This window comes from Marmota monax, unplaced genomic scaffold (genome assembly GCF_021218885.2).
Source record: "Marmota monax isolate L192 unplaced genomic scaffold, Marmota_monax_Labrador192_F-V1.1 WCK01_AAM20220418_F8-fsc00012, whole genome shotgun sequence".
Lineage (NCBI taxonomy): Eukaryota > Metazoa > Chordata > Mammalia > Rodentia > Sciuridae > Marmota > Marmota monax.
Window position 1 is genome coordinate 11185778 of NW_026695227.1, and position 15676 is coordinate 11201453.

At 34.2% G+C, this 15676-nt stretch overlaps 1 protein-coding gene across 30 annotated transcripts in view; it reads right to left on the bottom strand.

Moving 5' to 3' along the window:
• Nucleotides 1–15676, bottom strand: part of Sox5 (SRY-box transcription factor 5) — a 983564-nt gene that overhangs the window by 103045 nt on the left and 864843 nt on the right. For all 30 annotated transcript variants that reach the window (XM_058576214.1, XM_058576205.1, XM_058576209.1 and 27 more), the window contains one exon: nucleotides 2928–3013. In XM_058576214.1, the coding sequence (XP_058432197.1) occupies nucleotides 2928–3013 (86 nt within the window). The remainder of the gene's footprint in view (nucleotides 1–2927; nucleotides 3014–15676) is intronic.

Here is a 15676-nt window from a genome sequence, read left to right on the forward strand (position 1 = left end):
TGCTAAGTTGGAATTGAGGAAGGTAAAGAAGTTATCTACCTTCTTTCTCACTTCTGGTCTCAAGAGTTGGGATTCATGATTAATGAGAAAAGGGGAAGCAGTGAGATGTGAATCAGGTAGAGATTAAAGTTATGAGCGAAATAGAATGTCCTTTTTTCTTTCTTTCTTTTTTTCTTTTCTTTTCTTTTTTCTTTTTTTTTTTAAGTACCAGGAATCAAAGCCAGGGGACTTAACTACTGAGCTACATCCCCATTTTTAGACAGGATCTTGCTAAGCTGCTTAGGTCCTCGCTATGCTGCCGAGTCTGGCTTTGAATTTGCAATCCTCCTGCCTCAGCCTCCCCAGTAGCTTGGATTATAGTCATGTACCATTGTGCCTGGCCAGAGAACTGAATCTTAAAAACTGAAAGGAACCAGGAAGCTCTGTAATGTATTCAATGTAAAAGATGAACAGTGTATATTTAACAGAATATAATTAAAAGCAGAGTCTGGAGAAAATTAAACATGGTTCATAATGTTTTACTCCACTGAGATGAAACTTCTCAAAAATAGGTTTACAAGACTGGTGGTGGATTTTGTGTAAAGGTTAAGATAAAATTTTCTGATTAGGAATTATAGTTAGTTTTTCTCTGGCCCATGTGGGTAGGTTTGTAACAGGTATCCTTTGTGGGTCTAAGAATGCTGAAGTCAAGTTCATGGGTCTGTGAATACAGTGTTACACATGACTAACAAAGTGAGTTGGTACAGACAGCCTGGTAAAGGTGAGAGTCCCTCCAAAGAGCCAGAGTCTCTGCCGTGACTGCTTCTGTGATGCGTTTGCGTATGAGATCAATGTGTTTGTGTATGAATATCAATCATTTTGTCATTGAATAAAGGCACACGTATGTGTATGGTTTTGTGTGTGTGTGTGTGTGTGCATGCGCACACGCACACACCTTTGTGAATATGTTTTAATGATAGTTAATGGCTTTCTGTGAAAAAGTTTTATATCATTGATTTTCTTGTTGTGTTAGTGTTGATTATCTGAAGCCATAACTAAAACTTATCGGTTTTAATGGGTACAAAACCAGTTGTGTAAAAAGCAAAGTAAAAGCCACATATAACAATTTGTGCCTGTAATCTCAGTTCCCAGAAGGTTGAAGTAGGAGGATTGTAAATGTGAGGCCAGTTTGGGAACTCAGCAAAATCCAATCTCAAAGCAAAAAGCAAACAACTGTGTAAGTACAAGGTCCACAATAGTGAGAAATATGGAATATTTTTGTGTGGTGCTGATTCAAACCCCGCTTGGATTTACAGATCAAATTTTTTAAATATCAAAGTAAAGCAAGAACAGGAAATCATTTTTTGATATTTTAAAATCTTATAAATGCTTCAAAACATACTATAAGGAGGGAAATAAAATATTCTAATGCTATATCTGTAGGAAAGAAGTTTAGATTGCCATTTGACAAAGCTACTCTCTACTAGAGTAGCTTGAAATACAAGGGATACCTCCAACTCGCCCTTTCTTCCTCTCACCGCTGATCTCATGGTGAAAGGAAATGATGATGCCTCACTTGCTCTGAAAGCTGGAATCCTAAATCTCTAAAACTCCTATTCCCATGTTCAAGTCTATTGCTGGACATTCTTCCACTTTCCTTTAGTTTCATTACTCTTTTTAGTTTTACCGGTTACAATCACTTTTTCGTATTATAGCTATTCCCAGATGCCATTTCAAAGGATAACAAATGTTATGTTACTTTTATTGTCCCCATGGCTCTAACACTTCCCAAGGTATTTCCAGTTCAAAGAATCAGACACTCAGAGTGTAGTTTTTCATAAAAAAAAAGGCGGAATAGAAATGGATGTTATTAAGCTCTGTAGAACACAGTATGCTTCTGCCTTCACACCGGTGGTCCCTCCTGTGAAACTCAACGGGTCTTTCAGAAACCCACGGGTCTTCTGACAAATCCATGTGCAGACCAGATGTATCTGTCTCTTAATGTTACAATATAAAACTATATTTTCTTTATAGATGAAGATCATCTATCATGACAATGCATTTTCATGAATACAATTTAATTTTGTTAAGTGCAACTGTTTAATATCTGGCTTTGCAGGCATACTGAGTCTTTCAGCCTGAGAAATGTATAAACCTTTCTCAAGAGGAGATAACCCTATTATTAGATTATCTTCTATTCTCATTAATTATGTAAGTATAAAGTCTACAACAATAGAAACTATGCAATATTTTGTGTGGTGCTGATTCAAAGATTTAGATGATGAAAGCAACCTTTACTGTAACTTTACTAATCCTCTTTTCAACCTCAAAGTCATAATTTTTGAAATCTTTGGACACCTGGTAAAGTTATTGCTGATTTTTTTGGGTGGATGGGAATATCTATTCTGCACAGCTAATAGGTGTTCCTTGGGAAGTCTGGGATAAAAAGTAATGCTCATTTAGGCTCCTGCTTTTCCCCCTTGGCTCAACTGAGCTGACATGGACAGGAGAACAAAGAGATCTACAGAGTGTTTTTATAATAATTTCTTCAATAATTTTACAGAAAATTTTTTGTTAAGTTGCCTTGGTCTATAAGTGTGTTCAAAAATCAAATATCTTTTACAGGGTTTCTTTCTCTTTTTATCATGATGGGGGCCATTTTGTGACAAAATTACAGCACATAGTAATCAAAGCAAAACTACAGCTCACTTTCTTAAATTGTACCAGGGAGTAAAAAATTAGAATACACTATCTTTAGTACAGAAACAGGTTGAAAAATGAAAAGAATCAGCACCTCAACGTTTGGTTGAGGATCAGCATAAATAAATTTAAAAACAAAAATGTGTGACACAAATATCACTAGTCAGTTGTATTTTGTTTTAACACGATAATAGCTGTTTTCCATATTGACTTAACCTTTGTCTCCTCCTCATTGTTTCCTGACTTACCTGCAGTTGGAGTGGGCCTAAGCCTGGTGTTGCTGCGGCAGCAGCTGCCATGGTAGTTGGGATCAGCTGAACAGGGTAAGGGTCACCTAAGTAAGAGAATAATAGAGGCATCAGCACCTTTTATCTACTCTCCACCTGCAAATTAAACTCATGCATTCACTCTTTCCAAAAGCCTTCTTTTGTGTGCCTTGCTGAGGCCTAATGAAAAGCTCTATTGTGCAGCCTTTTACTAACACTCTTTTCACAATTCTGGCTGAGAGAGGAATGTGAATAAAAGGCACAAGCAATTAAGGCGGAAACCTCATCCTTTTTTCATGATGTATTTAGGAAAATGGGGGGGGGAGTGCGCATTGATCAGAGGGCTGTACTTTATAACACACACACACACACACACACACACATAGATGAACACACACCTGACAATCTTGATATGAGCACAGCAAATCCTTGGCAAATTTACAGTGTTATTATAGAAGGAACTTAACTAAACTTACTTTATTTTAACAAATTGAACATCAAAGATTGAAGCCAAGTGGCTTATCTTCTGAATGATATGCTACTGCCTGGACTCAAGTAACCTCTATCTTTTTTTTTTTAATATGCATTTTTAGTTGTAGATAGACACAATACCTTTATTTTATTTATTTTTACATGGTGCTGAAGACTGAACCCACTGCTTCACATGTGCTAAGCAAGCACTCTACCACTGAGCTACAACCCCAGCCCTAATAACCTCTATTTTGTGGACAAATTTATATGAAAAAAAAAAAAACATTTTATATGTTTTGTAGGTTTCATAAAATATTGGCATCTTTGTTATTTTGGAGATAAAAGTTTATCAAAGTCTATTATAATGATAACAGAAAATAGATGACTTCTTCTCAAAGGATTTTATCTAAAAAATCACAGTCATTCAAATTTAATTTTAAGTTTTATTATATGGTCTATAAAAATATAGACACACATATAGAAAATTATTCTGCATATTTTGATGCAAATTACAACTTTTTTGTTTTACTTTGTAGAGGTGCAACGGGATTTCTACATAAATAAAGTCCAGTGATATAACTAATAATATGAATTATTAGAATTTGGAAATATGATCATAGAAAATAATTGAAAGCTATAACTGTAAGAAAAATTTATAACATAAAATGTGTTTTATAAATCTAAATCTTCAAAAGAACATATTGAAACTGCATACAAGATAATTCAGTTAAGAGATTAATTACAAATATTTATTGAATACCTTCTATGTGTTAAGCACTGTTCTTGCCACTCGAAATAAAGCTTTGAAAAAGACTAAGATGATGATAGAATTTAAAGAAGCTTACACTCTAGGCTTCTGGAAATGACACCTAGCAGTGTGTTCATAAGGTCACATATTTTCATATTTTTCACTTTCCTTAATTTCATACTTTGTTGTGATTCCTTATTATAAATGAATATGAGTATGTTGTATTTTTATTTGAAATTGCGCCCCTCAAATTATGTTTCAGGTTTCAAAATACTTGGATCTATCTCTGTTGATCAGGCCTTCCCAGAGCTTACTGTAAATGGGGAAGAAGATACTAAATTATTAGTATAAAATGAAATGACATTTAGATAGGTAAGTATACAATGTTATGGACTCTATTGTGGGTGCCTCAAGCCTGTCCTAAAAGGTCGATGATACTTTAGGAATAAGTCATGTTTAAGCTGAAATTTTATCTAAGGCAAAGAAGGCAGATAGGCAAAGATAAGCAAAGAAGGGAACGAAGAACGTTCTAGAAGAGATACAATTTTCATGAAGAGTTGGAGTCAAACAAAAGCTTAAATCATAGCCCAGTTCCTACTTTGCTTAAGTATAGAGAGCAGGTTAGGAAGGAATAATCAAAGGGGCTAAAGTTTTAGGCTATAGGATTAAAGAAACCAAAAAATACCAAGATCATTTGAGTTGGAGATTGAAAACTGCTAACAGATGCAGAAATCTGTATAATAGGTAGCAATGAACTAAACTCCAGCAGTGACATCGGAAACGAGAGTGACAGGGAGATTGAAGCAGCACTTAAGGAGTAAGACTGATGAAACTTATGACTGTTTGCATAGGAGAGTAAGAGAGAACCCAAGGATGACTTCCAGGTTTTTCACTTGAACAACTGATTGAAGAGTGTTGCTGTATGTTGGGTTTGTAAACATGGATGAGAAGCAACATGACCAGGATAGACTTAGGTGGTGGGGGGAGTCACAGGGGAAGGAGCAAAGACATCTGTTTTGTGCATTTTAAGCTTGAAATTATTGTCGATGTCCAAAGTGAGGCATTCATTAGACATTTGATACACGTTAGGATTTTAGGGAAGTTCAAATAGAGAAATAAATTTGAGAGTGGTTAGCATATATCTGACATTTAAAGCTTAAAAACATGAAGGATGCCACTTAGGAGTTAACTGTAGATAGTAAAAAGAGGTTCAAGGATTTCATTGTGGACTTACATTACAGAGAGGTAAGTAGCAAAATAGACTGAGAAGAAATGTAAATCTGGTATTCCAAAAGCCAAGTAAAGAAAGGTTCACATATAATGAACTATCACTTTTTTTTACATTTTCCATAATATTTAATTTTCTCTATTCACTCTTCAGTTTTAAATTAAAAAGAATATGTTCCAACTTAGTAATACCAATTTTAAAGGCACACATCTCAATTTTAAAGATAGTGTTACCATTTTTTAAAAATATTTCATATGTGACTTAAAATCTGCATGCACTTTGCAGTTTGTACTCATACCCTTTTAAATTTTAAATACAAATGAAAACTTTGAGGTCATGTAGAAAGACCAGTTTGAAGTAACTCAAGTTTTGAATCTATGTTTTTTCCAATCTCTGTGCTAATGTTGTTCTATTAAATCTTGCTGTTTGAATGTGAGAATTCATAGTACCTTGGAGGTTGGAGACATGAATTATGTCTAAGGTGGCTTCAGACCCTTCACAACTTACTTATCTTTTAATTGTTCTAATTAGTTATACATGACTACTAGTAGAATGTATTTTCACACATCATACATATGGAGTATAACTTCTCATTCATCTGGTTGTACATGATATAGAGTTACACAGGTTATATAATTGTATATGCACATAGAGTAATAATATCTGATTTATTCTACTATCATTCCTACATCCATACCTCCTCTCTCCTCCCTTCACTCCCCTTTGTATAATCAAAAATACCTCTATCCCCCCCCCCCCATCCCATTGTGAATTAGCATCCATATATCAGAGAAAACATTTGGCCTTTGGTTATTTGGAATTGACTTATTTCACTTAGCATGATATTCTCCAATGAACTATCAGTCTTTTAAAATGGTGGATTTGGTAATGTGGAGGTCATTGGTGACTTCCACAAAGGCAGTTCCAGGGAAGAAGAGAATGAGAAAGCCTACTGGAGTGAGTGTGATCATAGAGGATGATAAAAGGAAAGGAACTGAAGGCAAGAAGTGAAGGCTCTTGCTCTTCAGTGAGATTCTTGACCAGCAGCACGAGCATCACCCAGGAATTTCTTAGACACGTAATATCTCAAGGTCTATCCTAAATCCACTGAGGCAGGCAACTTTTAATAGCAACACAATGACTCCCAATTCCTCTTATTTATGTCCCATGTGACCTCTCCCTTTGAGTGTGAACTGGATTTAGTAACTGCCTCCTAAAACAGTTTGGTAAATTTGATGAGATATTTTACCCTTTAGATTAGATTATAAAAAGACTGGCTCTGGATTGTCCACTACTCCCTCCCTGACCTGAGCAAACTGCTAAGCTGCTAGTTAACCTCGTGAGAGGTCCACACAGCAGAAAATGGATGTCTTTCACCAATACCTCACAAGACATGAGGCCTGCCAGCAGCCAGTGTCGGGAGCTTGGAAGTGGATCCTCCCCAAGGCAAGCTTGGAGATGACTACAGTGGAAACTCCTTGACTACAGATCACATTGAAGATCCTACGTCAAAGGCACCCAGTGTGGCTGTGTCCAGATGCACGTCGTTTTGTGCTACTAAGCTGTGGAATAATTTGTAAATCAAGAACATGACTCCTTAATCAGAGTTTATAGTTTAAGGAGATTCTCAAGTGATCTGCATATTTGTTATCATTGAGAACTGCTGGAACAGACAACTCCAAAGCAGTAGCTAATAGAAGATGGGTGATCAAGAAAACTTTATTAAAAAAGGCATATTGAGGAAAAATGATCACGGGCTTAAATGCCAATGAGAAAGATCCAGTAAAAAGGAAGTAAAACTTATGATACAGAATAGAGGACAATTGATATTACATGATAGGGCTTAGCTTACCATGACTGGAGTCTTTTAGTACTTAATCTATAAAATTAATATTTTTAAAGAAAGTTTAAATGTTTAAAAGCTGAATTTATATTTATAAAAACTAACTAAAATAGAAAATATTACAGTATGATTATTAGAATTTACATTTGAATTGCTTAGAATGATGTAATTCATTGGTATTCCTCAATTAATGAACATGATCTTAAAATTAAAGCAATAGTGTAGAGGCTGTGGTACTCTTCACCAGTGATAATTCATTTTATATAATTCTCTTTCCCTGTTGTAATAAATTAATAAGGACTTATAACATCTACCATTTGAGAACACTGCTGGGAGTTATGAGAGACAAAACAATAAAACAAATGTTGGTCTTAATCCACTGCATGTCTATGTTTTCTAAGTAAGCCCTTATTCAAATCTAACTGACCATCGTGAGTGCCAGAGGAGTTAAGGAAGAACCATTTCTAGGATTTCCTCTTTAGAGAATAAAGGCAAAATATAAGTGGGCCTGGCCTTGAAGCTTTGCAGGTGTAGGGGAGGAGAGAGGTTTCAGGTGGTACAAAATGCATGCAAGCACTAGTATGATGTGTTGAAGGAATAGAGAGAAACCCAGTTTAACTGACAGATGACGGTATAAAGAGCAGAGGGGAGAGAGATCCATGGCAGGTAGTTGGAAACTTTTCATTCTGAAGTTTCAATGAAATTTGGATATGGAAATGCAATAGACAAGAAGTGAAATTTTAACAAACATTATAAAGAAGTTAAGCAATAGGAGGTCTTAAAGATGACCTAGATTTCTATCCCAGAGACACAGACTTAATCCTAAATTTAGATTGACAGTAAACACTCACAAGGTGTTTGGGGCACTCTGACATTACTAGTATCTAATTATTATTAATAAATCATATGTGTATTAATACATTATTGGTTAAAATTTAGACTATTCTGTAATGTTTTTATAATGCATATCTTAGAATCTTATCTTTTTAAATTCCTAAATTTATGAATGCATATTAATAAAATCTACAGTTATATTTTCTTTTCATTTACATATGTATCTGAATATTATGTCATACTTATGCCATATTATACATGTGTGAATGTATATACAAGGTAAATAATTTTATATGTGTGTTATGGGTTGAACTGATTCCTCCCCCAAATGATATGCTGAAGTCCTATATGTTTGACATATACAGCTAAATACAAATGTATTTGGTGTGTAAGTGAATTGAAGACAACAAAAGACAGGCAGCAAAAATTAGATAGATAACTAAAATTATTTTTTATCTTTAGTCATATAGTTTCCAAAATATGAATATATATAATCATAAACATGATGTCAACAAATTCTAAAAGGTTTCTGTCTAAGGAACCACATTATTGTTATCATCTCCATCCAATATACAAATATACATAACTTAAAGCATGTCTATCTTATTACTAATTATGCAGGCCTGGAATATTCAGAACTAGTGTGGTTGAAATTTGCTCCACGGTGTGAAGTAAATACAAATAAAATAACTGAGAATTTTTCTAAGATAGCAATTTAACTCTGAATTATGGAAATTCAAAATATATTTCATGAGTGTCTCATTTCTAAAACCGACATAAAAATCTACAAGACTTTAAAAAGAAGTCCAGAGATGGTTCTTAATGGCAAAGGAGAAATTCAGAAGTTGCTGGTGAAAAAAAAATATTGAAACAAATACTTTCATTTATTTGAGTCATCCCTCAATTAACTGTTCTAAGAAAATATTACAACAGGTTTATTTGGTAAATACTTCATGAGGTGCTTACTTAGTAAAAATATGATAATGGAAAATTCTGACTTTTAAAGTTCAATCCTGTGTAAATTATTCAAATTGACTTTCAACTATTTAATTTCTCTTACTCTTTCCTAGGTTTTAACCATTTGAACAGTTTTTCCCTAAGCCTTTCCAAATTAAATTGCTTCTTATTTCAAGGCCAAGCATGGAAAAATTCTAGTTCAAAACAAAATTTTTCAAAAAGTTAAAAACATATGCCAAGGCATGTCAATTGTTTTCAGAATACAACTCAGCTTACAATATCTTCAGATACAATTGATGTAGCTGGTATTAACCATTCAGAAAGCATGTTAATTGCATCAGTACCACAGTAATGCATATGTAGATACTGATAATCTCTGGTCACATGATGAAGATTTCATTTCTATGCTATGTAAGGAAGGGAAGAAAAACAATTCTCCAACAGGGTTATTTAAGCTGAGGAAGATTGTGAAAAGCAGGTGTGACCTTTCCCAGGGTTAAGGATACATACCCCTTCATCCACTGAACTAATACAAAGATCCTGAAAGGTTTTATAACATTCTTTGCTGAAATAAAGAGACTTGTTGTGTTTCTGGTTTACCTCCTTGACAAACACAAGACTGTTTTCTCTAGTTTCTGGGAAATATAAAAATCAAAACCTACACACACACACACTCTTAACCCAATTCCTGTCCTAATGGAGTTCCTAATCAAATGATGGAGATAATTATAAACCAAGTCAATGATACTATGAGCCAAGTAGAATAGTATAGAAAGTATTCTGGAAACCTCAAGGAAAGAACTTAACCTGGAAAGAGACCAGATAAATTATTTATTAAAGTGCCTCTAAGAGGTGGCCACTTTCACTACCAAATTCTTTTGTTCCATCCTGTAGTGGAGGCTTATTAATTATTTTCTCAGATGAGTCAGTGCTCTGACCACTCTAATATCCAAGTGAAGGGATCTTTAGGAGTGTAAGGCAAAATGAAGATAATAAGGCCACAGTGAATGGAACATTAGAAGGAAAATTCATTATTTCATCTCCTGGGCTGAAGGGGAAATTGGTGGGTGCCTTCTGTTGGGGAGACATCTCCTGCCATTCAAAAAGCAGTGCTAACAATAACCATTACCCTATATTGGTGCTCCACATGCAGGGGTTCTTATAGCACTTCCTGGATCTGATGCAGAAAGGCAACAGTAAGCTATGCAGGGAAGAGCAGGTAGGATGCATCTCTTACAGAGCCTTGTGTTTATTTTGAAGACAATGTTGAGTCATGGAAAGATGTTAAGCAGGTAGGTGACATAGCACAAACTGAGTTTTAATAGATTTATTCTGGGGCAACAAATAGATAGACTGAAAGAGGTAGAGACTGGGGACAAAGAGACATATTTAAAAAGATTGCAGTGAATCAAGTGGGCAATAACAATTGCCTGAACTAACCATGATGGATGAAGAGATAAGAACAGTTTTGGGAGACCGCTTGATAATCAATTCGATGGGAGAAAAGAGATACAGGAAAAATATGAGAAAAAATACAGTTTGGCCTTATATTTTATTTGGTACATCAGTTAGGAAACAAATATCATTATTCCCCAGTTATTCAAGTGTTCCAACATTATTTTTGAGTAATTAAAAAATGACTTTTCTAGTCATTTGCAATATGGGCAGTTTATTATTGTTGACTTTTAGAAGTCTGGTAAAATAGTGTATATATATATATATATATATATATATATATATATATATATATATACACACACACACACACATACATATATATACTTGCATATAAACCTCTTTTTTATCACTTACCCTGTCTGTCACATTATGTTTGTTATTAGCAACAGAAAACATAAGTACATATGGCAAGTTACCAGAGAGAGGAGGAATTTATACAAGTTGGGATCACTGGGGAAAGAATTTGAAGAGGGGCTGGGCTTGAGTTAGGCCTTAATAAATAATAATAATAATAATAAAAACCCCAAGAACTAGAAAAGTCAAGAAAAGACTAAGAGCTATAAGGATTGGAACAAAGTAGAGGCTCCACAAGATTTGTTGAAAGAATTAATGAATAAGCCTAAATGTCAGAAGTACTCCATAACCAGCAAATTGAGTGAGCAGGATGTTTCCATGAACCTGCTGCTGAACCTATTGTAACAAGAAATATGTAGACAGGTGATGAAAGTCTATTGAGGACCTCAAATATGCTGAGGTAAGAAATTTGCATATAATCACGTCCTTAAATGCATGCACAATTACTATCTATCCTAAAACAAATAAACTATCTAGATACTAAAATATCCTCTAAAATCACCATCAACTATCTTGATTTAAATTGTTAAATTTAAATTGTTAGAAACCAGTCTTCAATGATGATTTCGAACCCTTCTCTTATGCTTTAATTATCAATTTATACTTTTTTGGAAGTACTTTATAAATTTGCTAATGACCTCTGTGTTGACAAATTTTATGAAAATCGTTCTGAAACAGTTGATTCTATTAATTATTCCCTCCTCTAACAGCATTCATACTCTCTTGCTTTTCTTAAAACATGCCGTCCTGGTTCTCTCCATACCTTGTTCATGATGACTATTATTTCTGCAGTAGAGTGTTCTATCTTCCTTTATGCATCCCTTAAAATACTGGTATTCCTTGGGACCTAATCCTTGGCACTTGGCTCTTCTCACTCTATTTACTTTATCTGAATGATTTTATTCCATCTCACAAATCACCAATTTTCTACAAAGGAATATATTTCAAACCATTGACTCCAGCATAGATCACTTCCATGTTTTTTGAACAATCCTCCCTAGTTAATTCTTTGGAAACTCAGATTTCACATGTGTACCATTTATTTTATCCTCATTTTTCCAAAAGCTTGTACTCCTGGTATTTTTATCTCATTTGGTGGCAACCAGTCACCTGTGTTACAAATATAAAAGTATCTTGACTTCTCCATCTCTTTCATCCTCCACTGCCAATCAGTCACTAAGATATTTTCCTCTTACCTTCCTCTTACCTTTCTGATAAAAAAGCCTCCCAAACTATCTCTCAAGCTCTAGTCCTTTGCTGAGAAAATTCATTCTTTATTGAGTTTCCAGCGGTACTCATTAGAGGCACTCAATATATGTTCACTTGTTGTATTTAAAATACAATAAATATTTATTGATTATACACTATGTGATAGGGGCTGAAAATACAACAGTGACCAACAACAAAAATGCCTTGTTATGCAGAGATGGATGGACAGACAGACACATGGAGGGATGGATGAATCCAAGTGTGTATGATCTCGATACTGGGTTTTAGCTCTTGAGTGGTTTTAGTTCTCCCAGTATATAAAGTCTATAAAATGCTTTCTTAAATCTGTCTCATGTCCTCAAATGACTCACTCATCACTTCTTGGCTTTTGGTTTACTCTTAACACCAAGCTATTTGTAGGTTCGTGCACATCTTATTCTGTCTCTTGCTTTCTGGGATTTTTCCAGGCTGGTTTTTCCCCTGCTTCTTTCTGCCTGGAGTGTTCTTTTCTTTAGGTATCCCTCCACCCCAAGCACTTTTCTAACTGCTCAGCCACCTTTACCTACGAGGATATGAGTTAGGAGGCCCGACACAAAGAACCTTCACCTGATGCTTCCACCACTCTTAGATTTAAGTGAATTCTCTTCCTAAAGATTTCTCTGAAAATGCTATTTGTATCTCCATCACGGTAAATTGTTTATTAACTTGTCTTATTCTGTTGGGGTTTCTATGAGAAAATATCATAAAATGGGTACCTTATAAACATCATTTTTTTCTCATAGTTCTAGAGGCTGTGAACTCCAAAATCAGAGGCCCTGACCGATTTTGCATCTGATGAGGTCCTTTTTCTTGATTCAAAGATGCTGCATGCATCCTCCCATGATGGAAAGGATAAGATAGATCTTGTGAGCCTCTTCTATAAGGGCTCCACCACAATGAACTAACTGCTACCCCAAAAGGCCCCAATTTTTAATACCATGACTTTTAGGGTGAGAACGTTAACATATGATTTGTAAAGGACATAAACCTTCAGACCATAGCAATCTCATTTTCCCCAACTCCCTAAAATCAGGGTTAAGTATTACTCACCTTTGATTCTCTAGTTCCTAGCATAATGCCCAACTTATTGAAGACTGTTAAGATGTTTATTGACTGAATAAGTCAAGGAAGAATTCATTTAATTAAGAAATTAACAGATATCTCAAGACTGGAGACAGTGTTCAAAAAATCAAGAGTTTAAGTAGAAGAAAGATTATAAGGAAATAATTACAGAATTAAGTAATGAATTAATTTTTTATGCAGAGTTTAATTCAAACAAATACAGCATTTAGCTACAAGTGATCAGACAAAGGACAGAAAATGCAGGTGGACACAGAAAGCTAGAGTTTGGAGTTTGAGGAAATTGGACCCAGAGAAGGTAATAAGAATAAATGAATTTCCTGTGACATATTTTCACACAGCAATATTTTTGTATTCCATAATTAGTTTCTTTTGTAAATTTTGATATTATGTATATTCTAATCAGATATTAAATGATATGCATATTTCCAGATTTTTCCACCAACAAGCATCCATTACTATGAAGTCATTCAGGCATTTTAATAGAAAACACATTTCATATGAAGAAATGATAAAATATCATTCAACATTATGATTATGTTGTATCATTTTTAAACTTTATGAAATTCAAGCAGGTTGAAATTTGCCTCCTTATAGCAATAAGTACAGCTATATGTTGTTCCTTATTGTTAAGTAGTTAGATTTATAGCAATTCTCCTAAACCTTCTTGTGGAACCCAGAACAATGGACATGGCTTATACAAGTGGAGTTCGAGGTTGTTTTTTTAAATGCAGAAAATCTGTAGGCCTTCTTGAATATGCTAGAATAGCATAATATGACTTCAACATTTGAAACTTTTTATGGGAAACAGTAATGAATATAAATATTTCATATAAATTTTATTTGAGAAAGTAAAATTAATAAATTGGCCCTTGTTTGACTATAAGCTTTTTTTTTTTTGAAAGAAGACATTCTGAGGTAATTGTTAGTTCTTAATTGGTTTGTCACAGGCTAACATTTTTTCAATAAGAGATTTTTTAAATAAAATATATTTTTATGACTATTTAATACAGCATAGAAAATGAAAACTTTATCCTATTTAATTTAGTAGTTACCAAGATGGCCAGCTTAGAAAGAGATTAATTTATGAACTCTTTAAGAAACACCTCTCAGAATGGGAAGATATCTCAAAATATAAAAGATACAGCTTTTTTTTTAATCTCTTTGCCTATAAATTGAAGCATTCTAATACCAATGGAAATTACTGGATTAATTATCTAAAAAATCTGAGTATCCCTGAAAAGGTGACAATGAATCAAAGAAGTCTCTTTTCTGTGTTCTAGCATTTCTATTAGGACATCATTTAAACTATTGCAAAATAACTCATTTTAAGCTGCTCAAAGAGAATCATTAATTAAGCACTGCTTCTCCATCCAGATCTGAATGATAATAGAATGGCTAAATTTTACCTGTGTCTTATGAGGAAATGGATGGCATAGAGAATATGCACCCAAAATGAGTAAAGTGTTTAAAAGTAGAAATTTGGTAGAAGGGCATCCTGACAAGCCATTTAAGACCAAACTGAATGTTTTTCTCTTTCATTTCTGACTTTTAACATTATGGGTTAGCAAGTATTTAATTTCTTGACAATCTTTCAGACACCCTACTTTTTTTATCAGGACTTCTGACAGACATCCTGCCTCCTGCAATGTGTCCAGAGTCTGTGGTCTGCAGGTGAAAACAGGGAGCTTCCTGAACCACACCAATAGTAAGCCTGTGGGACATGCATCTGTGATAACTCCTGGCCCCAAGGTTTTCTACTAGAATGGCAAATTTTAGACTTCCAGAAATTAAGAAATGTTATGGAATTCCTCATTTCCATGGAAATAAATAATGCAAAGGTCTGGAATGGTCATCATTTAGTGACCTAGCACAAATAAATTTATACAATCCTGTATTTTGACACATTCTACATTTTCAAAATGTGATTACACATTTAATAAATAATGTTTATGTGTGACACTTACATAATAGTTTTAGTTTTTTCAAAAAATGCCTGCACCTATCCCATTTAAATTTCACAATATCCTCATAAAGTGGGGAGGTCAGACAACACTGTGGCTACCTGAAAGCTGAAAAGCTGAGACATAGAAAGGAAAACTACTTGCCTAAGGGCACAGAATAATATAAAAAGGGACTGTGACTACCAAGTTCTTCTGACCTTGTTTTATTTTATTTTATCTGACAGATTTATATTAAAGTCAGACAATTAATAGTTTCTCATTATAAGTCGACTGATGCTTATTTATAGCTAAACTGTGAACCAGTCAATTTTGAAAGTTTTATATCCTCCACTAACCAGCTTAGAGAACATTACACCTAAGAAGTAATCTTTCAGATAAAAATGTTTAAAAAATGAACCAATAAACTGAAGTAGGATATTATATACCATGAATGAATCACATGAATGGTCACACAAATACTTCATTTGGTACAAATATGAACATACATTGTAGCATAGTTTGAAACTGTAAATGTAGGCAAACTTAAGGGTGAATCAGTAGAAAATG